Source organism: Equus caballus, chromosome 16 (assembly GCF_041296265.1).
Source record: "Equus caballus isolate H_3958 breed thoroughbred chromosome 16, TB-T2T, whole genome shotgun sequence".
Classification (NCBI taxonomy): domain Eukaryota; kingdom Metazoa; phylum Chordata; class Mammalia; order Perissodactyla; family Equidae; genus Equus; species Equus caballus.
The window spans coordinates 44858008-44884103 of NC_091699.1; the positions used below are offsets into that span (position 1 = coordinate 44858008).

The window sequence follows — 26096 nt, forward strand, 5'->3', positions numbered from 1 at the left end:
AAAAAAAAAAAAAAAAAAAAAACCACTCCACATTTTAGGGGACTTCATATTGCTGAGGACCAAGGTAGGCATGAGCAGCAGAGTCTGGCAAAGTGCCACTCACTGCAGAGTCGTCCATAAAGCACCACCATGGTATACCCCCCGTTGTCGCAGGTATACTCTCCTAGTCCCTTTCAACTCTTACTGAAATCTCAGCTACAGCTGAGAGCATAAGACCACTCTGAGAGAAGGTAGCACAACACCGGGGCTCTCCTGTGAAGCCAGGATCTAGACCAAATTCCAAATCTGATACATGGCCCTAACACCTCCCCTTCAACCAGGTGGTTTGCTGTTTAAAAACTAGGAGACTTCTCTCCTCTTTAACCAAAGGAAAAAAAAAAAAAGAAGAAAGGAAAAACTGTCTCCTATTATAATACTTACAAGAGAACTTTCCATGGGTCTCAAGCTTCTCTGAAAATTAGTTTTATGATTTTTTTGGGAGTTGATTAAAGCTAACCTTACTCCCTTTTAACATTCCTTTTTTAAATTTGAGGATCCCATCCCATATTAGCCATGCTTTGGGGGAAAAAATGTAGCTCATTAGGAGTGCAAATCTATAGCAGCTGCCAGTCTTTCGGCTTTTGTTGTTGCTCAGCACAGAACTTACTCTACCAGAGGGACCAGCTTCTTAACCTCCACATCCAACCGTCCCATCTTCCTCCGGGAGCATCCCTCCAGCTTAAGTCTTCAAGGCAGAATGGCCGACGAGGATTCACCCTCCAAGGCATCTGATCCCTCTTATTGTCAGGGGCAAATCCCAGTGGTAAAGACATATTTTTCCTTTCTCAAAGTAAATCAAGCATAGATCTGTAAACGGAAAATCAACTTCACTGGATGTAGGAAATCTACAGTAACTAGATAAGTTATGTTAATACACACTAACCAAATTCATCAAGGAAATGAAGTCTGAGGAGTTTCACAGAGATTCGAAAAAAGCAACATACACAAAAAGCGACATGGTTTAAATAAGACAGCCTTTCTTCTCCTCCTCAACTTGGTTTTTGCTAAATTTAGAAAGATAGAAAGAGATTACTGAGAGGAAGAAAAGGCCCATTTGGATGAACACAAAGAAGATATTAAAAAGCAAAAGGTAAAAAAAGAAATACTTGAAAGTTTCACATTTTCAACTCTGGCTTGACATTTTTAAGGACTTTTTTTAACATCCATAGACGGGCTCGCAGTTGCAGTGGTGTGAATCATCAGCGACATCTAGTGGACGGCAATGTTACGGAGTCCAGTTGCAGCTTAAATTCAAATCAGATCTCGGACCTCAGCGCCTCACCCTAGCGTAAGATTTTTTTGTTTGCAAAAAAAAAAAAAAAAAAAGGTGACCTTCATTTACTTTAATTCAATAAGCCTGTCTGAGTTTAGTCTGAAGATATGAATATAGAAGAAACTGTTAAGTTGCTTAGTCAACCTGGCAAGGATCATACTTAGGAAGAACCTGAGAAAATCTGCTGTACGCACTGAGCCCTGGGTTTTATAAGGCCGCACTGTGGCTCAGATTGATTTAATTCAAGTGGAAGAAGAAAGGGCTGCACGGTAAACAAACACTGAGGTAGTAATTACGTGACTATGGCCAATGCTATTTCACCCCTGTCAAGCACATTATGCTTCAGACATTTTTCAAAATGACTTGACATTTTTCCTGCGTGACATGTTTTGGGTTTGATACAATGAAAACAGCTGGTTGCCTCCTGCTGCCTGGAAAATCCAGCAGTGGAGAAGAAATGTTCATGGCTCTTCACTTTCCTGCAGGATCTCTTAAAAAACCTGCAAGAGATGCTCACTGCCGTCACATGCGGGTCAGAAGACAGGAGGGTATGGTGGGGAGGGGCAAAGCCTTTGCAGGGAGCCAGATCTGAGGTGCCGACTTCCCATTCTCTACCCTACCCCTCCAGGTCCTAAACTGTCTGAACTTGGGGATGTTATTAACCTGTTAATCCTCCACTGTGAAGTGGGAAAGCATCACCCACCTTCCAGGATTGTTGTGACATATTCAGTAATCAGCATAGTAGTGCCTGAGATCAATAACCTGGAGTTATCATTACGAGACTGCAAGCTCCGTGCTGGCCAGGAGTATGTCTCATGTGCTTATGACTACAAATAGCCTTGCTAGGATGACAAATAAAAACACAGGGTGCCCAGTTAAATTTAAATCTCAAATTTAACTGGGTGTCCCATAGTTTATCTGGCAATTCTCCCATTTGCCTAAGGTAGTCCTGGTTTACAAGTGTCCAAGAGTGATTATCAATGGCTCCTCTTTCACTTTTAATAGGATTTCGATTTGAAGATAACTGCTTTCGGATCCCGAATCCCAAGCCCACGCCAAGCACAGTGCCGTGCCTGTGAGAGGCGCCCCCGTGCACATCTTGAACGACCAAATGAATGGCTCTTTTCTAGATGGGAGACCCAAGGGAAGCACGTGTGTCCAAGATGTTTCTAATGTGAAAACTCTCTGCTACACACTTTGGAAAATCTGTTTTATGAAAAATTTTATTAGTCAACAGATAATGTATTGATCATCCACAAGTACAGGACTTCCTGGTGCTCTAGAATGACCAGGCAGAAAGCATTTCCAGTTCCTCCTGAGCTGAGTACAGCACACACTAATCTTAGTTCTGACTTCTGGTAACACATTCCAAAGCAAAGAAAGAGAACAGGAGAACATAAAGAAAGGAAGAGAGCGAGGGAGGCAAGTGGCAAGGAGGGAGGCGGCATAGAGGGAGAAAGGGAAAGGAAAAACTCAAGAGTAGAGGAAGACATGAAAGCAGAGACAGCACAAGCAGACACATTAATAGGGAGCTACACAGCATAATAGCTTTGAATCAAGAAAGGATTTTCTGATTTAATGGAATGAAAAGAAATCAAAGGACAAGATTTTGCAAACAGACATCATGGCCAACTGTGGTTACAAATCATTTTGTAAAATGGAAAAAAAATCAAAGAATGCATTTTTACATAAGGAGAACTATTAAGAATTCAGATTTGACAGTTGACAAATTCAGTTGTTCCTCGGGGAAAGACACAGCATCTCCCTTCTATCTGCAGCACATACATTTCACTCCTCGACTGATTTCACTTCTTCACATTAATTGGGGCTGGTATTTATGATGGGTTAATGACAGAGCCCGTCAGGGATGTGGAAACACTATCATTAATATCACCAGGGAAGAAGAGCTCAGTAGGGATGTGCATCATCATTAATGTCACCTAAGAAATTATTTTCAATATTCAAAATATTTAAGGGAAGAATTGGCAGTACATTTAATGTGAGAAACAAAGGCATTGCGTAATTGATTCCAAAATATCCCAACCCATGAAAAGGAGTGGAAAGGCAAATATTATGACAGACATGTAAAGTGCAGTTTATAACAAAGATGGAAGGCTGAAAAAGATCAAAATAATTTGGAGCTATAAAACTTATTGCAATTTTATGGCATTCTTGAGAAATAAATATATTTTAAATAAGAGTCTAGTGCCTGAAATAAACTTTGCAAACATCCTGTATCCTTAGAATACAAATAAAAACGTGTCTACCAGCTCTTTCCAACTAGCAAACCTATGATATAGATGTGCCCCTGGCCTCTTCTCTTGCCCACTATAAGCCAGAGATTGACATCTGTCTGAAAAGTTATTCGAAATACACACCTGGGCAGAGCCATTAATGTGAACTGTCCCTGACCAGGAGAAACAACTCAACTCTCATTTAAACCAGCCAACCTCTCATGCACGCTGGGGTGGCTGATGTCTCCAAGGCTAGGAATGTGCTGATTTGAACCGCTCTGATGAAACCCGAGCTACCAACAAGCCTATGTGCCCCCTTCCATTCTAGCTCCCTGGAAGGGCAGTGAGATCACTCACGGAACCAGGTCTCCCAAAGGCTTTGCTCTCCGCTAGCTAACGAAGCAGAGCTGTGAGATGCTCAAGGGCTGGGACTGGCCCCTCCCCACATCCACAGTGCCTGGTGCCTCAGAGTTGCTTGCCTCTCAATGCTCGTTCACTGAAACCACAGGGGGGCTCCCCCATGAATGATAATGGAGGATGTGTAAGCACACCGATTTATCTACATTTCAGAGGAAAACACAAACCCGCTTTGTCTTGGCCAGTTTCTGTTATCCCCAGAGCTGTTCAGATGTTGTAGAGCTGGGGTGAAAGAGGGGATGACAGGGATACTCGTGGACAATTTCAGAAAAGGAGAGGAGCAGCAGAGTGGGAAGGTGCTTAAACAACCCTGAGCCTTGTGCCTTAGATCCCTTTCTCATATAATGCTCAACCTGTGGCTCAGAGGAGTTAAGGAACTTGCCCAAGCACTTGCCCAGTGCTTTGAAATTACTATCCTGGGCTTTGAAATTAGATTTTTCTGACTCCTAAATCCATGTCCCTTCATTAGCTGAGGCTGCTTCAAGGAGGAAAAGAAACAGCTGTTGGTACTTCTCATCTCCTCCTCCTGCATCCTGAGGGCCAACTCTTTGAACAAGGCAGAAGGAATGCAGAGATCTGGGGATGTGAGGGATGTGGGGATGCAGGGATACAGAGATTCAGGGATGCAGGGATGTGAGGAGGCAGGGATGCAGGAATGCAGAGATTTGTGAGGTTCAGAGGATGCAGTGATGCTGGGGGAGGATGGAATAAGCATAGGTAATGTGGAGAAATCTAAGTGCCATGGACCACAGCAGGCCAGAAGCTGCTGGGTATGTGACAGAGGCTGCCTCCTGGCTACTTCTCCATCACCCACAGTGTAGAGCCCACCCAAGGTCCTGGTTCCATCTGCCACTCAGGATCTGACTGAAATGCAAAACAGAGTTGTCCACCAGGAGGATGAAAGCCTTGTCATCTTCAGCCGCCATGTAGTAAAGCCTCCTTTCAGAAAGGTGCAGGTCCATCAGGAACTGTGGCCCTCTAACATGCATTCAGGCACAAAGGGAGGAAGTGCTTGTTGCCCTCAGGGCAATAACACAAACAGATTCCATGGCCTCCTTTGAGAAACATGAAAGTTCACACTGTCATAAAGAGCTCCTTTTGTTGCTTCAACATCAGAGCTGTCTGCTTTTCATGGATCCACAAGCCAGAAGCTTCCCCAACTGGGGTGCAGGGTTCTCATTAGCTCTTCTCACTCCCTGGCCAACAGTTAGCCCCATAAATCGCTCTAACCATGACTGGCTACATAATTTGTAGGGCCCAGGGCAAAAGGAAAATGCAGAGCCCCTTGTTCAAAAATTAAGAATTTCAAGATGGCAACAGCAGACATTAAACCAAGCTTGGGCCCTTCTGAGTGTGAGGCCTTGTGTGCCCACACAGGTTGCAGGCCCATGAAGCTGGCCCTGGCTCTAATGCTCCAGGCAGGTCAGAGGAAAGCCTCAGGCTGGGAGTGCTGGAAGCCCCTCTCTGACATGGGCTAAGGGACTCTCTGCTCAGGAAGGCCAAGTGGAGGCTTATGTAACCCCAGGGCCTGGATACAGGGTCCACTCTCCAGAATCTGAAGCCAGGAGCACCTCTGTCTATAAGGCAGATGTCCATAACCTATCACCAGTTACATGCCTGCAGCCACAGTCAACAGAACACTCCACACGCAAGATCTCCAAGTTCAATACCAATCAACGCATATTTAGTCAGTGCCAGCTCCATGGCACGCACTGCACTCGGGGTGGAGGAAGCAGGGCAGAGTAAGACACACGTGGTCTCACTTGATCTTCACCAGAACCCCTCAGGGAGGGGGGATCCTGAGGCCTACTGAGAGAATGAAAAAGAGCCGTGGCAAGCACACTGCTGTTCGTGGCTCTGAGCTCTGGCTTCCCTCTGAGGCTACTGTGAAGCAAGGAGCAGAGGCTAACAGATATTTACCCACTAATTAACTTCTTCTTTTTCTCTTGAAAAAACACTTAAAAATTCAATTTTGATTATCCCAAATAATTTCCTTGTAAAAATCTAATAAGTATCCCAGATAAGACTCACGTTCCCTTTGACACCACTGCTAATACCAGGCCCTGCTCCGGATGCTGCTAACAAACCTTTTCCTCTGTAATAACAGACACACATAGATACTTAACATATGTAGGATCATTTTCCTTTTTAACCTAAATTATATCATATTGTACAAATAATTCTAAACCCTGTCTTTGCTTTTTAAGGTTCTGGGCATTGTCCTTGCCTGGGCATTACTGTCATCTCTGCCATTACCTGTAGGTCTGCTTCCTTCCTTTTAGCTACTACCTAGAACCCATTCCATGATGCACCACGGTGTCATTAGCCATCCTCATATAGGTAGACATTCAGGCAGCTAGTGGATTTTGCTACATCAAACAATGTTGCATTGGTACACAAGTGCATTGTTGCAATGGTCCACAAGTACTAGAGTTTCTGAAAGCAGATGTGAAATGTGGAGTGGATGATTCGCAGGGTCTGCGCATTTTTAGTTTTAGAAGCTTCTGCAAAACTGACCTGCAGTGTGGCTGTACCACTAGAGCCCATCTCCTCAGGCCTTACCAACATTGTATATCATCATCATCATCATCATCACTATTATTTTGCCAACTGATTGGTAAAAATGGTATTTCACTGCTTTCATTTGCTTTTCCCTGTTTACTAGTGAGATTGAGCATCTTTCTTTTGTCCATGTAATTCTACTCCTCTCAACTGACTATTCATATCTTTTGTCCGTTTTTCTACTGCATCTTTGCAGTAGATTGATAAGGAGGAGTTTTTATTGTGCTATTTTTGTGATTGATATGGAGGAGTTCTGTCTCTATCCTAGACACTAGTCCTTTGTCTGTATTGCAAATATTTCTTAAACATTTCAGACTCGGAAACATTCTCTTCAGAAGTCTCTAGCCCAGAGACTGGTACAAACCCAGAAAAGGTTATTAACATTACTGCAGTTGGGGTGGGCAGTACATGAACTCCAATTTGCTGTTTCCTTTTGGAAAATCTTCAGGGTCCCAGCACACTTGATGCTAGAAACCACCACTGGGGACAATGCACAGGAACCAGCACAACCCCAGGGGATTTCTGACAGTAATCGTTACCAGGTTCAATTAACTGCTTTACAAAAGCAGGGCTCTTTCTCTCTCTAGCCAGTGAACCTTGACATGCAGATACTACAATTAGAAGCAAAGAATAAATTAAAAGCACATCCCCTCTGCCATAAGGAATAATGAGCACAAGGGCAGGCCTAATCATATTTTTTAAAGCTATAAGTGAATTATAAAAACAAAGACAATGGACAAAACCGGGAGGTGATTCATCAGGCTCTCAGTGAGATGGACCACCCACCTGCTGTTGGAAACACACGTAAGGACATATCTCTCACCCCAATGCCCCTCAAACTTCTTTTCTTCCACGATCATCTGAAATTTACTCCCCTATATATCTCACCATCCTGAAATGGGAAGTGGCCTAGGGCAATACGCTGCTCAGTGGCTTGAATTTCCTCTTCTCATATGCATTCATTAAATCCTTATCTCCAAGGCGCCCTGGTACCCAACCCTCAACACGATAACCGTGCAGCAGGAAACGGTTACCTCTCCCAAAAAAGCAAATATGCCAACAACAGCTCTCCCCCCATGGAGTCTAGGGAAACTTTTCAAATCCAGAGCTGGTTTCTGCCACGTTGGAAGAATATACATCAATAACTTGAATCCCATCCGCCGATACTCTCAAGGGACCCCAAAGGCCTTCCTTACTCAAAAGCGATGTCACCTGCTTTGCCTTTTCCCATCTTTAGTCTATTAAATTTAAAGATAATAGAAAAAAAGGCAGAGGAAGGAAAAAAGAGAGCACGACCTGTCTGACTCACTGTATCAGGCACCTCCAATTGTTGCTGGCTCCCTGCCTGCTGTCGCAAGTCTCAGAGGAAATATTCCAGAATCTTTTCCTTTTCAGGTAGATCCAAGAAAATAATGAACAAGTGAATAAATGAATGAGTGAATGAATGAATAAATACTCAGGGCCCCTGGTACAGAAAAGCTGCAGATTACAGATGTTCCCACACACCACCACCAAGCTCACTGCACGTCTCACCAAAGGTGTCTTTTGCTTCATCTGAGAGCAGAGCCTCCCACCTCCTGGGAAGAGCATCACATGGATTGCAAAGGGTGACTTCAGAAAATATAGAGACAATAGCATCAGACACTGCAGGAGACAATGCTGTAGCCCAATGGACCAAGAAGATACAAGCAACACCTACCTGACTCAACTGAATTTGACCTGTACCTTTGAGAGTCTGCTTTCCAGATTCATTACAACTTCCAGTCACCCATCAACACCAGATCGAAGAAAGACCTGGTAAATAAACATTCATAAACAAGGCTGCTTTCTGGAATGGGTAATATTTAAGCATTGTTCATGGAATAAAAACCAACTAATTTCTGACTCTAGGTCAGAGACTGGATGTGGACCCGGCTGAGGTGTGACTAAAATTCAAGGTCAAAACCCACAGTGGGGTTGGGGCATAAGAGACCCATAAAGTCCAACTTAGATAATTCCAAACCAAAGAGAATTTTCCTGATTCTAACCAAATAGTTAATGTCTTTGACAGTGGAATGAATAAAGCCCCAGATTCCGACATCTGTCTCTACTAAGACATTCCTAAAAGCACGGTGATGTCCCTGGAAATTTTATTTATTTATTTATTTATTTATTTATTTATTTTTTGAGGAAGATTAGCCCTGAGCTAACTACTGCCAATCCTCCTCTTTTTTGCTGAGGAAGCCTGGCCCTGAGCTAACATCCGTGCCCATCTTCCTCTACTTTATATGTGGGACACCTACCACAGCATGGCGTGCCAAGCGGTGCCACGTCCGCACTCGGGATCCGAACCCACGAACCCCAGGCCATCGAGAAGCCGAATGTTCGAACTTAACCTCTGCGCCACCGGTCCGGCCCCATCCCCTGGAAATTTAAATGGGAGGGCATGCTCCCAGACCCGCCTGCCCTACAGTTCAATATCATTTTTAATTCAGAAGGTCTCAGAAAAACTTGGCACACAGAGCCGAAAAGAAGTGTAGAATATAACAAATGGCTGGTATTTAATAATGAAGACAGAATGCTTAAGGCAATTACAAGCGAGATTTCCTTTGAAGCCATTAATGAAATTGGAAGAGGAATATAAAATATGTCCTAGCAGCAGTCTCTTGTTTGTGTTTCTCTTCTGACACATAAAGGAACCTGTTTAAAACAACAACAAAACTTAAGTGAACGATTAGCCAGTCCAGCGCTCCAAAATCAGCTGATGACTATGAAGTGAAGTGGTTCCAGGTCTTTCGCTCCCTCTGACTACTTAGATAGAGGCCTCTCACTATCTACCACACACACCCAGGAGGGCACAGGGGCGGCCAAAGATGGTTTGAGTTCAGTCCCCCCGTGGACACGAAACACCCAATCCTGTGACCTACCAGGGTCCCAAAGAGCCTTGAAAACACTCAGGTTCTGAGCCTGGGCAGCCCTTCTGCTGCAAAGTTACTACCAGTTCTGCTAGCAGCATCACATTTTTTTTTCTCTTTGGTAAATGATGCTTTTAACCTCCATTCTAAGGGGTATCTAACTCTTGAGATGATCCTTCACTTTTTTTCCTTCAGTCATTCAGTCCTTCAAATCCTTATTGCGTGCCAGCTGTGTGCCTAAGCCCCGATCACAACGCTGAAAAACAGATGCGGTCCCTGCCTCAAAGAGTTCACGGTTCTCAAAGGAGGCAGAGACTAAATATGCAATTACCAATGTAATCAACTTCTTTGTATTTCAAGAGGACTGGTCAAAATAATGATGACAATAATGTCAATGGTTACCCTGAACTGGAATCATCTTCTGCACCAGGCACTGTGCTAAATACTTCTCGTTGATCCGTGAGCCTGACACGCTTAGAGGGAGTGTCTCATCATCCTAATTAGATGGCAGAAGAAACTGAGACTCCAACAGGCTAAGAAATTTGCCCACAGTCTCACCACTAGTGAGAAAAAAAAGCCAGCATTCAAATGCGTCTTTCTGTTTTCAGTAGACATTCTCTCAAGAGCTAACGTCTACCTCATCCTGCATGTTAATCAGCAGACATAATGAATCCTCTTTTATTTCTTTGTAATCAAAGAGGCATTTTGACCAGACAAAAGCTGTTTGTGGCCCATCATCTCTTGACCTGTGTTTCAGAAAATATCGCGATGAAGCTGTGACCCCTCCTCCTCCTCTCCAGTCTTGCTCCTTTTAATCAGAACAACCTCTATGTTGCAGCCACACTCATGTAGAATGAGAAGACAAAAGGCTTTAAAACCTAGAAAAAAAATGTTTTTTCATGGTGGCTGTATGTTCTCAGCCACCTGAAACCTTTTAGGAAGAAGGATAAATTATGAATACATTCATATGCACGACATAATCACTTCCAAATAAGCCAAAGCAAAGGTTTAATTTGGTTCTGAATTTCTTTAACTATCCAGCAAACCAAGGTTTGGGGTAAAACAAGTCATTTCAGTTCCAGTGTTAAGTTCTTAAAATCACGCACACAGAAAAAATGTCCCTCTATATTATTCATAAGAATCTCTTTATATCTAAAAGGATCGATTATTCACAGGGGTCTGCGAATGATCCAATCAAGCAAGGCGTCCTTGAAATTTCCATTTTTCAGTTTTAAAGCAGGTGGTTTATATCTATTTGGAGGGAGAAAAGACTAGAGAGAGGATTTTATTCTCCGAGTTGTTTCCCTGAGGACAACGCTATGTCTGTAGAAGTTGCTGGATTTCCTAAAAGAAAGAGCACACACTCTTCGGAAACATTGTTGCTGTCTTTTCCATGTAAAAAATCACAGCTTCACAGACTTAGGGAGTTCTAGATCTGGAAGGAAAATCAAGCCTTTCCCACCCCCTCATTTACCTGAGGAAACATGAAGTCTGAAAGGAAACGTGACTTGCTCAAGGTCACACAGCTGATGAGCAAAACTTCAAGACCCCTGACTACTAATGCAATACTCCAAAGAAGAAAACTATTCTTTTTTCCTCCATTAATGACTACCAGCATGAGAAAGGCTGTTTTGTTTTGGGTTTTGTCAAGGTTGTTAATTTATTTTGCTGTTGTTTTATTTTCCTATGGACAAGTGAAATGCAAGAGCTAGGATTTTCCATGAGGGGCTGACTCTGATGGCTTTTCAAGGTATTTGAAGCAGATGATAATGTTAGAAGTTCACTTTCTGGTAGACACAAAGATTTAGATAGGACCTCAAATCACACTCATTTTTGCTGTCAAATACTCATTCTTGGAAGTTGATTATGTCTCCCTCTGAATTCCTACTTGTGTTGTTAAGAGGCTACTCCTGGGGCCCAGTGGCGTAGTGGTTAAGTTCAGCGCACTCAGCTTCAGTGGCCCATGGTTCACTGGTTCCAGGGTGTGGACCTACGTCAGTTATCAAGCCATGCTGTGGTGGCATCCCACATACGAAATAGAGGAAGATGGGCACAGATGTTAGTTCAGGGACAATCTTCCTCTAGTAAAAAGAGGAAAATTGGCAGTAACAGGTGTTAGGGCCAATCTTCCTCACCAAAAAAAAAAACCACGAGGCTACCCCTGCCACAGACATACTGTTATCTTAGCTCTGATTATGGGAGCTGGGAAGATAAGTAGGAACCTCCCCAAGAGAGGAAACCTGAGCTGTAAGAGCATGTTTTCCTTCTAATTTTCCTCCCTTCCAATTTTAAAGATGCTTTCTCTATAAGCACATATCTGTTTAATAAACTAACTTGATAAATATTCTTTTAATATAATATTCATTAAATATAATTATCTTGTTCATAATTAATTAGTATATTCATATATTTTAACTACATATTAAACGGCAGAAAAACATCATTTGGATGAGGGAAATTAGCAAATTCATGAATTTATTACAAGTAACAACAAAAGCCAACTGTTTCACTAAAAGGCTGCCATTTGTATATGAAAATGTCTTTGATTATTACAGCAGCAATTGAGTCACTTCTGGTCAAGCCATAAGTATTTATTTTAAGAAAGAATCCGTTTTTTGTAATTGAAACAAGCAGATGACAACTTCATGAATTTCTAACAACGTACAACTCTAGCAATCACCAGTCAGTTGTGGATTTTAGTAATTACATCACTCTTACAAATTTCAATTAATTCTAACAAGTATTTGTGGACATTTGACTAGATGTGAGGTGCCTGCTCTCACGGAGCTTATGTTTTGCCGAAGGAGACAGAAAATAACAAACAGAGCCTATTGGGGAGCTCAAAGAACAGAAGAACAGAGTGAGTCAGGAGCATAGCAGGCAGGAGGGAAAGAGGCAGAGGCGGCTGCTAATCCATGCACCGTCTTGGACAGGTTGTATGGTACTGTGTGAAGTACAGGGTAGCTGAGATTGTATTCTAACTGTGTGCAAATGTAAGCGTAAGGAAATAAGTAACTTGACCCTATTAGTGTTTCCAAAGGGCACACTGGTTACTGTGTAGAGGACAAATACAACTGCCAAATGAGGGAGTGTCTCCCTTATGCACATGTTTCTAATAATACCATCAAAGTGATTTAATCATTTTTACTAAATCATTATATCTATTAAGATTTTTTTTTATTACATACATTGCTGGGTCAGAATTTACCATTCTAGAAAATTTATTTTTGATGTATTTGATAGACCTTTTAAATAACTCATAACTTTCATCTTAAATTTATTTCCTTATAAGATTTTGTCCAGCGCAAATTAAGGTCATTGTTACAACTTGTGGTTTCGTGAGACAATGTAACTTATTGGTTTTGGAGTCAAACAGACTTTAGTGTGACCCACTCGTAACCTTGGGCCCATCACATGGCTTCTCAATCTTCAGAGATAATAACAGTATCTATCCCACAGGATCATGGGGAGAAGAATAAATGAAATAATACCTGTGAAGCACTTAAGCCAGCACCTGCGTTTGATACATTTTTCACGATGGTGCCTATTGCTCTTATCATTGTTACTCTATTCTATCAGTATTAATTAACCAACCAAGAGAAACATCCTAAAATTGTAAATCATGAAAGTATTTTTAATTTGAAGAATTAGGATTACCACACCAAAAGCATGAGATTGAAGCTATGTATATATTATGAAAGCCTATATCACAAACTAACCTGAAAGTAGAAAAGGTGAGAAATAACTCACCTGTGTACAGATCAAGCGCTTTATTAACAGGCTGACATGAGATTAGAAAATTTCTGTCGAGTTGTCTACTTTCTGAATTGCCAGCAGATTCAAGTTTTACTTTAAAAATTCAACAGCAGTTGGCAAATCCCTAACCACACGATCCCTGGTGAAAAATCAGCAACCTAAGGACATTCTCAATGCGGCCAAAAGTTTGCTGGAGAAAGGTTCCAAGGTAATTTCTGGGGTCTGACAACGACCTCTGCAGTCAGCCATCTTAATGGAAGACACTAAGGTTTCTGAAATGTGGTGTAGGCTCTTAATATCGTGATTAACAGAACCACTAAGTGCTTATCTAACAAGATTGTAGATATGCCAAAAGGGCCCTGGTATCCCAAAACGTGCCCTTTCCAAACTGGCTGATGTCTGAAACACCACAATCACACCGTGTATGTGGATACAATTAAACTGAACTTTAAAGGTATTTGTTAATTGGAATGTTTAATCAAGTTTGAATTGCTGGTGTTTTATTGTGTTTAAAATATATTATTTAAAACGTGTTTTAAACAAATGTTTATTTAAAATAAATATTCCCAGTTTGGAGAAAGCCCAACTAAGAAAACACAAGAGTTAAAAGAATCACAAAAGAACCAGTGACTTTTTGGTATGAAAGAAAATGCTTTCTAAAGCAATAATTCAATCTTCTATAACCACTACTATCTACAAATTGAGATACACATGGTCATGATAGAAAAAGGAATCTTGCAGCAAGAAAGACTAGGACAATTTGGAAAACACACGGAAGTTTTACTAGATTGTTCATTATTGATGAAATTAGAGATAAAAGACCCAGAGTTTCTAAACACATAAATAGCAAAGAAAAAAGAGGGTCACTAATGTGGAAATGTTTGACAGGCAAATAAAGGATAACTTTGGAAGGAGTAAATAATGCCATTTTTTCCCTCTAAACTATATAGTAAGATGAGTATTCAAATGAAACCAAATCAATTAAAATTACTATAAAGTTGGATTTCTTGTCTTTAAATTTGTTAATATTAATATCTCTATCTGAATTTAGAACAGGGGATGGTACTAGTATAATTAAGCCTTAGAAATGATAAACTTTTAAGAAACAATGTTGATACTTTAAGATTCTATAGCAAAAATGCATTTTCCTCTTTCTTTCAGCTGGAAGATAACCTTATGTGGTTCTTTTGTAATAAAGAAGTCAATACTGTACTCACAGTGTATGCAATATTAGAAAGCAGATCAAATCTCTGGAGGCTGCCCTCCTATACATGATTTATCATTCTCTTCCCTTCATCTCTTTAATAACTGTTTCCTAATATCAATTTAACCAAACTCAATAAATTTAGTATTTTTAGAATACCTACTACATGGATGGAACTATACTAAGTTACAATGAGGAAATTATAAAAATCAAAGATATAATCACAATGTCCAGCATAAAACAAAAAAGTACTAAACATGTGAAGATGCCAAAAAAATAGAGTGACTTCAAAAAGAAAAAAGCAATCAATGGAAACAGGAGTGAGCCAGATGCCAGAATTAGCAAAGAAAGAATTTACAACAACTATCATATATATGTTCAAGGACTTAAAAGAAAACATGAATATAATTGGTGCACAGATGGGAATGGAAACTATAAAAAAAGATTTAATGAACATTCTAGAACTAAAAGTACAATATATGAAATAAAACATTCATTAGATGCGTTTAACAGCAGATTGGAGACTACAGAAGAAAGAGTTAGTGAACTTGGAAACCAATTAATTAATAAAACATATATAGGAAACAAACAAAAAAAAGAGCCACAGTGACTTGAGTGACAATATTAAACAATTTAACATAGATGTGACAAATTCCAGAACGAACTGTAAAGAGAAGAGGGCAAGTAAAATTTTCAAATATAGTGATAATACTCAATAATCTCAGCAAACTCCAAGCAGAATAAATATAAAGAAAATCACATCTAGGAACATCCTTAGCTTATCATGCTATATAGCATACTGAAAATCAAAGATAAGGAAAAGGATCTTGAAAGCAGCAGAGAAAAATGACTCACTGTATACAGAGGAACAAAGATAAAAATGATGGCTGGCATTTCATCAGAAACATTAAAGATCAGAAGAGAATGGGATTATATCTTCAAAGTGCTAAAAGAAAAAATAAACTGTTAAGTAAAAATTGTATATCCAGTAAAATTATCCTTCAAAAATGAAAGTGAAATAAAGATGTTTTTAGATAAACAGAAGCAGAGAGAAGTTGTTGCTACCAGACCTGCAACACAAAAAAATGCTAAGAGAGGTTCCTCAGGCTGAAGAGAAATGATAGCATATGGAAATTCCAATCCATAGGAAGGAATGAAAAGTGATAGAAATGGTATGTTATGGGTAAATATATTACTATCTTATTTCTTATTTAATTTTTTAGAAGACAGCTGTTTAAAGAAAAAATAAAAACACTTTATTATGGTGTTTATAAGACATATAGAAGTAAAATATATGACAGTACCACAAAGGATGGTGGTAGGTAGAATTACACTGCTGTACAGTTCTTGTTTCAGGTGAAGCGGTACTTCACACATTAAATTAAGTCTTGATACCCTGTACACTTAAAGATGCTTATTGCGATCCTTAAAGGAACAACTGAAAAAAACATATTTTAAAAAGGATTAGAACTTTCCTGGAGGATAAGGGTCACCTCTCAGTTTGTAGAAGTCCTAAAACAGGGCCTAACATGTACTGAGTCCTGAATAAATGGTAAATTAAGCAAGCAATGCACGTATGTGAATAAAATTTACAGGGTAGGAAGTGATAAACACCATAAAAGAGGGAAAAACAAAGTACCATGAGAGTTCAGAGGTGAGAGAGATTATATGAAAAGCAGATAAAATAATTTTTAATTTTTCACTTATGGAAAATAAAGATATTATGGGTTCTCTGTGTCTGGGGAGATTTCTTCTAGCTCTAGTGGAGGTGAACCTAGACTTTCCACTCAATCAAGACTTACCCTTTGGGGATTTGCTCCAAGGTCCCAAGAACTCCCAGACTAGGTGAGGTCCCCTTGTTGTGCACTGTGATATTACCCTGTACTTCTCTTCATGTCATTTATCACAATCAAAATTTAATAAATATTTATGTCATCATGTTTTTAACAACTGTCACTCCCATCAGGTGGTAAGCTCCGTGAGAACAAAGACAGCATCTGCCTACTTTACGGCCATATCCGCAGCTCAGTGCCTGACGCACAGGAGGTCACTGAAAACTTGTTGAATGAATGATGGCGCACAAGAGATGGAGGAGATCTTAGAAATCATCTAGATATTACAAGTGCGTCATTTCATGGATGAGCAAAGAGGCCACGGCATGAGATCTTTGATCAGGTAAACGGTCCAGTTGGGACTAGAAATACCAGTATTCCAGACCTCTAGGCCAAAGCTCTCTGCAGATCAAGCTGAGGCTCCACTCGCTGCCCCTTCTTCCACTTTCATGTGACCAACAGTCAGGGTCGTGAGCATATCATGCGACCACCAAGCAAACGATTAACGTGAAGCTTGGAGTCATGGCGCTGGCCTGATGAAAAGTTGCAATGTTCTAGCCAAGTGAACAGGAATGAGAGCGTGTGTGCATAGAGTGTGTGTGTAACAACTGAGAAATGACTTTTATTTTAAAATGCTCAGACTTAAAGAAACCATTTACACATCAGTCTTGTGCATAAACGACATGGGGTGAGTCCTAAGAAACATCTAATACAAGATCTTAAAATAGGGAAGACTAACTGTGACCCCCTGCCAAGCCGATAAAAAGGAAAAGGAAAAAACAATAGGCATACTCTCATAAGTTAGATGAGAAATAAAAGGGACTTATTTTAATACAGAGTGTGAAAATTTCCATCTTTTTTCATTTATTTCTCTTATAGATGTGACCCCTATCTGTCTTGCGCAAAGTCAATTAGCTATCTCTATGAAAAACACCATTTCCAATTCTGGGACCTGGGTCTTCTGTGCTGCACGGCTCTCCACCCCCCACCCCCAGAAAGGAGCTAAACACCTCATTCAGTCAAAGAGGGCAAGAATGAATTGAGGCTTGACAGGAATACATGCAAAACATAGTGAGGAGAGTCATTTCCTCCACTCAGGAAGTACTTCTACTAAAACGTCCTTTACTCTCCTTCACAACTTATAGTCTTTCCCCAGGGCAAAGCCTCACTTGCCAGCAGGGAAAGGCTGTCAGGAAAAGGACAGCTCTGCTCTGCTGTTTGCTACTCCATTGCCCTTGGTAATCCTTTCCAAGAAAGGCTTCCTTCTCCCAGTGGACAGTGTTAGATGTTCTAAAACGGATGTTGGGGCTCCTAAGCCGCCCGTCTCTCCTCCCCTGGGTCTCCTTAAACACAAACCTCCCATGGCAACAGGCAGTGGCAAGAAGGTGGAGGAAGGCGCTGCAACAAATACCGTAAGCCGCCCCATCTCAGAGACGTCCGTCAGTGGTCTCTGCGTCCCTCCCCCTGCAAACCCCTCACCCCAACTTTGAAATCAGGCCACTGTGTTTGCAAAACAGGCAACTGCAGCTTGACAATGACCACGAGGGGACATTCAGGACACTCTGCATCCCCTCAGATCCTTTCCACTCTAACTTTGGTTATCCCTCTGAATGTCACCAGGCTTTTTTTTTCTGCTACAAAACAACAAAGAAAAATTATTATAAAAACTTCGTGATGGAAAAGCCTCCTGCAGGATACACAATTCAAAACCACAATTCTTTTTCCTTTTTTTTTTCCGCTGTGCACCAGCTCTGTGCAATTGGCACTTATTTGAGACAGCTTTCAAAGAAAATATGTTTGTGGTTCAAAGATAAGCAGGTTTTTAGTAAACTGTCAAAAGGACTTTTTTCGTCTTCTTTGCTGCCAGTGGAAAAACCCCAAAAGAAAGAGTAAGTAAGAGGAGGAAGGCATTCCCTCTGAGTTATACCACATGTGTAGACCTCGTTTTCTGGAAATTCATGGATGGCTAGGGCAATCAGGGCTAGAGTCCAGCCCCATCAGTCCTCCCGACCCCAAGTTAAGTTTTGTCTTCAAAATAATGAGGGTGAAACGCTAAAATAATCACATGATAATTGAGGATATTAAAAACTGTTTTCATTATAATTACCAATCTCAGAGGTGCTTTACATGAAAAACGTATGTTCATTCAAAGCATAAAATAAAAAAGGGAAGACGCCATTTTAACAAGGCCTCTGTTTATATCACCTATAACTGAAAATTGCCCTAATGAAGATATCAAGGAATAAAGGACAAAACCAAGAGATGACCAATCTAGAACCCATGGGCCAACCATAAGGGAGGACAAGCCAGAGGGCTGAACTGACACCAGCGTCAACAAGAAAGTTCTCCAGCCAGTGCACACCAGGCAGCCCTGGTTTCTATGGAGGATGCTGCATTGTGGGTTGTTCACACATGTGACTCTTCAGAGGCTGTATTTTGCCTCTTACCCCAACACAGTTTTGCTAAGAACTAACAATGTAATGCCATATTTAAGGACCTTACAATGGGACTGCTGATGTCAAGGCCATAAACCCACAGGCAAAAAGTTAAAACTCTGGAAAGACTGTGACAGGAAATTTAAATGGAAATAAAATCCAGACAATAAAGGAGGCATGACTTGCTTTGGGTACCTTTTCTTTTTTTCAAGATTGCCCCTGAGCTAACATCTGTCGCCAATCTTTTTTTTTTTCCTTTTTTTCTTCTTCTCCCCAAAGCCCCCCAGTGCATAGCTGCATATTCTAGTTGTAGGTCCTTCTAGTTCTGCTACGTGGACACCGTCTCAGCATGGCTTGATGAGTGGCGCTAGGTCTGCACCCAGGATCCGAATCAGCTAAACCCTGGGCCACCGAAGCGGGGCATGTGCACTTAACCACTTGGCTGTGGGGCCGGCCCCTCTTTGTGTAACTTTTGATGATTCTACCAATGAAAAACAAATTCTTCACTTTTACAGCACATGAATGGTGCAATGACACAAAGACTCCAATCTAAAGTGAAAGAAGAGGCAAATCTCTTTTCTATTTTTGGAACTGTGGGGCTAAGACTATATGACAAGCTACACAGTTTAGGAAATGTCACAAAGACACTTTTTTTTTTCTGTAGGAAAATAGACTCTCAGCTCCCTCTGCTCTTCCTGAGCTAATAGCACGGGGACCACCTCAGCATTATTTCACAGTGAGCAGATGGTAGTCTGAAATTTTTTTGGTGAAAACAATCCACTCTCAGGGGTTGCCGAGAGGTCAGCAGAACCCAGATTAACAATTGATCAGCCCTAATGGCCCGTCGTAGCAATAAACTCAGAGCCTGTACACAGACCTGCTACCCTAGTAACAGCAACGGGGCTAACACCCAAGCTATTAACAGACTTGCGCTTAATAGCGTCAGAGCTTCACAGCTTCAAAACCTTCATCTAAGCAGACACTCATTCTTCGATGCACATCCATTTTCTCAAAGGTCCCTCTTTTACAGGTTTCCACAAAAGCGCACGTGGTTTACTCTGACCCAGGGAAGACTCCACGAAGGTCTGAGGTCTAGATAGTGAATGACACTGTAATATTGAGAGATTATTTCAACATCTACTCTTGTGTTCAGAACACAGCTGTAGCCTCTGGTACTTCTCTTGTACTTATACAGAACAGATGACTGGGGAGGAAAAACTGAGTTCCTATTCTTTGTTCCCAAGAGAACAAAAACTATAACACCCCAGAGATTCGTTTTCTCGGTCTCCATTTTTTTTCCGAGAGACGCCAATGCTGCACACATGTTTACAGCATCACATTTAACAAGGGAACCAGTTGTGCTACACTAGAATTTTATTGTAAAACTTCAATAATAGGAAGGAAATGAGAACACTCCCGAAGATAACAATAGCTTCAGACAGACAAAAAAAGAGTGGCTCTAGGTTAGGTGAGCTAAACCACAGAATATTTTTCCTCTGCTGAAGGATAAATAATCCCCTAAAATCAATTAAATCATTCCCTCCTCCTTTCCCACCTACTTCTTGTAGACAGCTGATTTCAGAATAAAATTGACTATAGGTATGAGCCATAAACACCAGATTTTCCAAACCAGTCCTGACTTCCAATAATCCTTTTCACTCTCCTGCAAACTCCTTCCTATTGGACCAATGGATCCAAATATTTGGTCCACAAAAACCCAAGAACAAGATCATTCTCTTACATAAGCACAAGGGGCAATCAAAATCAGGAAATTCAGCAGTGATACAATATTATTATCTAACGCACAGTCCATATTCAAATCTTTGTTTCTGGTTCCAGATCCAATTTAGGATCACACATTGCATTTAGCTGTCATGTGTCTTAATGTCCTTTAGTCTGGAACAAGTCCTTTGCCTTTCTTCACCTTGACATTTTTGAAGATGAGTCCACTAGTTACTTTGTAGAACATTCCTCAATCCAGATTTGTCTGATGTGTTATGATTAGATTTAGGTTACACATTTCGGACAAGAATTCTACATAGGGCATTGTCCTAAAACTCAACACACATCTGGAGGCACTTGATGCCATTCTATCCCATTATTAGTCAGATTAACTTTGATTACCTGTGAAAGGTGATGGCTGCCAGGTTTCTCCATAGTAAAGTTGCTATTTTTTCCTTTGTAATTAACAATAAATTGTGGGCAGATATTTTGAGACTGTCAACGTTCTGTTCTTTATCAAACCTTTACCTACTAGTTTTAGCATCCATTGAACATTCTTGCCTGAATCAATGATTACCATAATTTTCTAAATCCACCATTTCTTCTACATTTCTTAGTTGGCATTCTGTCACCAACTAGGTACACGGAGGAACTCAAGGGTAGATTTGGATATTTTAACTGTTTTTCCAAATTTGTCTTTGTCCTTTTGTTATGTTAAGGAGATGCAATCACCAACCATCCTGAACCAGATCAAGCCTCACCAGAGAACTAACGCCTATGACCTTTGCCATATTTTTAATGATGAGATCTCTCCAGGAGGAGCTTAGGCCTTATTACCGTAACCTGCAGTGTATGTGGAAGCATGTTTTCCACCTGAGCCTGCACAAGCGCATACACACCTCTCCCTTTTGAATATTTATTCCCCATCCAAAATAAATGTCCCTGCTTCCCTTTGTTCAGGGACGCCATGACTCTGGAAATGATTCCTCATTGTCTCCTATTTGCCACAAATATACTTTACTTTGTAAGACAACTACTTCTGGTGAAGAGTCTTATTTAATTTGCCCGGAAGCAAACCCAGATCGGTTTCAGTAACAATTCTACTCTAAGAGCTTTCCCTTCTCATTTATGTATTTATCTATCTGTTTATTTATCATCAGAGTGGACTCACGGATTCTTATTTCATTCACTGTTATAATCTAAGTTAAGGTGATGTAAGTTGAGTTTCCATCATTTACAACTAGAATATTTCTGAAAAGGCTTCAGGAACTCTGGAGGAAAGAGAGACAGTTTCCCTTAGCAACACATTCAAGATGTCCTTACAATCTTCACACTTACAAAGGTGCTTCCTGACACTTCTATTAAAACCCCTTCTGGCCCACTCTAGGAAGTCCTAACCCTCTGCAGAGGAGGCATGCTGAAGACAAACATAGGCAGTAAATGGCCCTGGATCTTCTGGAGCTGCCGTGCAGGTGTGGCTGTAGGAAGGCAAGGTGCTCCTTGCTACATTCAGCTGACTCCTCTGCCCCTTTTCTTGCAGCTTTGCTCAAAGAGCTGGGCCAGCTTCCCTACTCCTCTCTGGATGTTACCAACAGCCCCCTGAACTTCTCCACCTCCCTCTCGAATCTCTAATGCTTGGCTACAGTCCTGGCTCTATTTGCTTCTTATGTTGGGTGTTATGCCTGAAAATGACCCCCAGCAAGCGGGCTTGATATTTTCTGTTTCTCCTCCAGACCCCTTTCTTCACCCTTCTCCACTCAACTCAACGTCTCAGGAGACTGAACTACCCCAACCACACCAACAGTTGGTGGTAACAGCAAGAGAACAGAAGACTAGAGACTGTTATTGAGGTATTGTCCCCCCAAATTCCACCCTTACCAATTCACCATGGTTGGCTGCACCCCTCTATCAAATACATTTTCCATATTGCTACTCTCCCTGGGTTCTGGAAATCACCCCCTCCCCTTGTTCCTTCAGGAGTGTGGTTTGCCCTGGACTACAACACCACTGCTTGTTGGTTTCTCTTACTACACATTTGTAAGTATTTCCTTTATTAAACTTTCCTCAATTTCTTACTTCAGTGCGCATTCTTTCACCCACAAGGCAAAAGATACAGATGAGAGTGACCACAAGAAGTACATCCATGGGAGAGAAACACAGCCAAAGGCTATCTTTGGTATCACCATCCTTTTTTGTGCTTGAAGATTTATGTCAGCCTTTATCTTTTCCCTATAAATGAAAATATAGCAAAATAAACACTATATCCTAATGGTGACCACATGCCACTAAAAGAGAGATATTCTAGCAAAGCACAGACTTAAGGATTATGATTGACTCCTTCTGTTTTCCTAGTAGTGAGGAAATGCCACAGAACTCAAAATGACAACACAGATAGAATTTCCCTCAGGAGGGACCCAAAGGAACTTCCAAGTACTATTCAATTCCCTTGTTGCCTTTTACTATGTTTTCTATATACACAGCAACATTAAAATCCTTCTCAACCAGGTGTGCCATGATTAGATGCAAGATCTACTGCAAGAAATTTATTAATAAGCACATGTTCGAATCCCATGTCTGTGAATGATTTAATTTTTAAATATAATTAGCAGTTAATTCAAGGTTAGATCCATCACAACATTGCTTTCAGTCACTTAGATTGCAGCTAGGGAAGTGAGATTTGAACATATTCTGCTATCTATCTTAGCAATTTACGATTAGGAGCCCTAGTGATTATTGTCAGTTGACTGATTAACGCCCCCAGAATTGGGGAAGAGTTCATCAAAATCTGGTTACACGCACGTGAGTGTGTCTTATCACTCATCGCAACTGTCATGGTGGAAAATGGTTGAAGATCTCTATCCCGCTTTGTCAAGAAATAGGCACATTTATTTCAACTCTGTACTATCCTCTCAAAAGTCTTTCTCTCCTAACCACTGAAACCTGGTAGTCCTGGTACACTTAGTGTTTCTTCTGTGGTAGCAAACACGCACAAAACAATTTAACTCAAACTATAATCAGTTACCTGCAAGTCTGCATCAAATTCATGTTTCAGGTGTGCTTCTTCTGCAGCCTCCACAAGACGCTGAAAAGACAGAAAGCAACATGAAAGATCAGAAGTGTGGCCTGGACCCCATTTCAACAACACGAAAAGACTGATGTTTCTCCATTGCTCAAAAATGACAGATTATATCATGGCATGTACATTGTGATCCAGTGCATTTACTCCCGTGAAACTGAAAATAATAACATCAGTGTCAAATCTGGTTTTTGCCTACACCATTTAATTATAATTCTTCCAGCAAATATTTATTTTTATGTGTGTATAAATGCACGCATGTTCTGCATCCATTTTTGTAACAATTTAAAGACAGTGGCCCTTAAGGACCGATGTGGATGCCGAAATTTACCTAGAAAAGTATATTCCTCGGGTATAGAAGCTTCCTAGTCAAGATTTATTGAATTGAATTGAGTCCAACTCTAAGTGGGCTAACTTTCTTCCCCAATGGTTTGGAAAAGACTACTTATTTTAATTCCCTCAATCATTTGAAGTCAATTCTTTCTGCACCCAGTTCTAGCAGGTAATTATCAGGTGACAGTTATTTGAACTCATGGTACATCAATGCCATTTTGACAATCTGCATCCCAATAAGAAATCACTGAAATTAAATCAATAAGCAGTATCCATAAATACACAACTCTTGTTATTCTTCTTAGCCAATTAAATTCAACCAATTCATAGTCTTATGAAAACAATTTCATCAAATTCCTTTTAAAGATGATTAGTCAACTATCGAAATCATTTTTATTTTAATTTAAATTTGCCAACAATAAGAATTTCCGACCATGAAAATGTAGGCTAGAGGATTGCAGAAAACTTTTTTAGTGAAATAATATTTCACTGAAATTTCATCGAACTAAAAGCAAAACCTTTACATCCAAGTAAAAATTCAGCCATTTCTATCTTTCCTATGGTTACTTTTGTAGCCTATGCTGTCCTTCATTTGCTTTTTCTTGATAAAATACAGACCTGAGTTTAATAGGCCCTGTTTGAAAAATGATGACATTGGTATTAATCGCTAAATGATCACAAATCAACAGACAAATGTTCCATGAATAATTATTAAATTGGACATGGAAATAAAGAGGCTGAAATATATTTGGGTAACTTTAGGCACCAGTATTGACGGCTAAGCTCTCTCTCTCCCCAGGACATACAAAGAAAGAGACAGGCCAGCCAGAGACAGTGTTGCCCACAGACAGGAATCTGAGCGGAGGGGCACATCTGTCTTCCTTCAGATGGTCAGGCAGGGGCTTCTCCCTCTCTGGTCAATCAAAGAACAGACTCCAGGAGAATATTACAGAGCCAGAGCCAGAAGATCCACTTCTGTTTCTAGCCTAGATGCAACCCCCTACAATTGTGAGGTCTTGGACAAGCTCCTTCCTCTCTCTGGGCCTGTTCCCTCACCCCAAACACATGAAAAGGTGACCCTAAAGCAGTGGTTCTCAAAGTGTAGTCCTTCACTGGCAGCGTCAGTTTCACCTGAGAACTTATTAGAAACGCACATTCTCAGGCCCCATCCCAATTCTACAGAATCAGATGCTCTGGGGGTGGGCCCAGCGCTCTGTTTTAACAAGTTCTCCAGGGGATTCTGATGCTGCCAGGGTTTGAGAACCACTGGATTAAAAACAGCACTTATCCCAGACCTTACCCTGATGCCTTGATTAATAAGCTCCACCAACCCTCCAAGGTTTCTCAACTCTCATTTATCTTTTTAAAATCCGTGTACATATGTATTTTCACTATAAGATATAAAATACTTATAGAAAAGAGGCATAAAATGGAGAGGATGAGAAACAGAGAAAAAGAAAACTAAGGAGAGACACTCTCCATGTAGACTGGAAACACTGGCCTCAAGTTTTCATTAGGTCAGCTTTCAGTGGGTCTGTCTTCTTGCAATCATCCCAGTCAAAGAAGGTCGTCAGCCTCCCAGGATCACAAGGCACAATTTGCAAATATATCCATGTGGACTGTGTCAGATGAGTGGCAGGCAGTGATAGAAGAAATCTATGTTTGTGAGAGCTTACTCTCTTAATCTTTGTAATAGATTTAGAATTTCTATGCATGTATCATGAAATCAGTTACATATTGAGATTTACAGAGTATGTATAAATATTATGCATGTCTGAACACTGACATTATCAAAAAAGCCATTCATTTTTTGATTGTGTTTACTTAAACACGTAGAAGTTGTTTTTTCATGGCGTCTAAGCATTCTGAGAACCCAGAGAAGAAATGTCAATGAAATGTACAAATGATGAAAAAATAATATCAAGGCAGATAAGATTGAAAAAAGTGAAGAACAGGAAATAAAAAAAATGATAAAGTAGTATAGGACCAAAAAATAAGAGAATAAGATATAAATAACAGCCAAGTTGAAATTACCATGAAAGAGCATAGCATGAAATGCATTTTATATGTAACATTTTATTTACATCTGTGTGTATATACATATATATATATATCTTACATACCATATAACATATTCGTATGTAACATAACACGAAATATATTTCAACCACAACACTGCAAAATACAAGACATGGGGCACAAGAAGGTAAGACATTGGAAACAATTCAATAATCTTGTAATAACTATTCAGATCAGCCAAGACACTGTTCTCTGTGTGGAGTAGTAAGTACATGAAATTTGAAACCTAATAGCCAGTTT

At 40.5% G+C, this 26096-nt stretch overlaps 1 protein-coding gene across 4 annotated transcripts in view; it reads right to left on the reverse strand.

Moving 5' to 3' along the window:
• The window catches only part of CACNA2D3 (calcium voltage-gated channel auxiliary subunit alpha2delta 3), an 824202-nt gene that overhangs the window by 553510 nt on the left and 244596 nt on the right, over positions 1-26096 (reverse strand). For all 4 annotated transcript variants that reach the window (XR_011426865.1, XM_070237387.1, XM_070237386.1 and 1 more), the window contains one exon: positions 23391-23450. Coding sequence is in view for 3 of the 4 variants with exons in the window: in XM_070237387.1 (XP_070093488.1) it covers positions 23391-23450 (60 nt within the window). In the remaining variant the exon portion in view is untranslated. The remainder of the gene's footprint in view (positions 1-23390; positions 23451-26096) is intronic.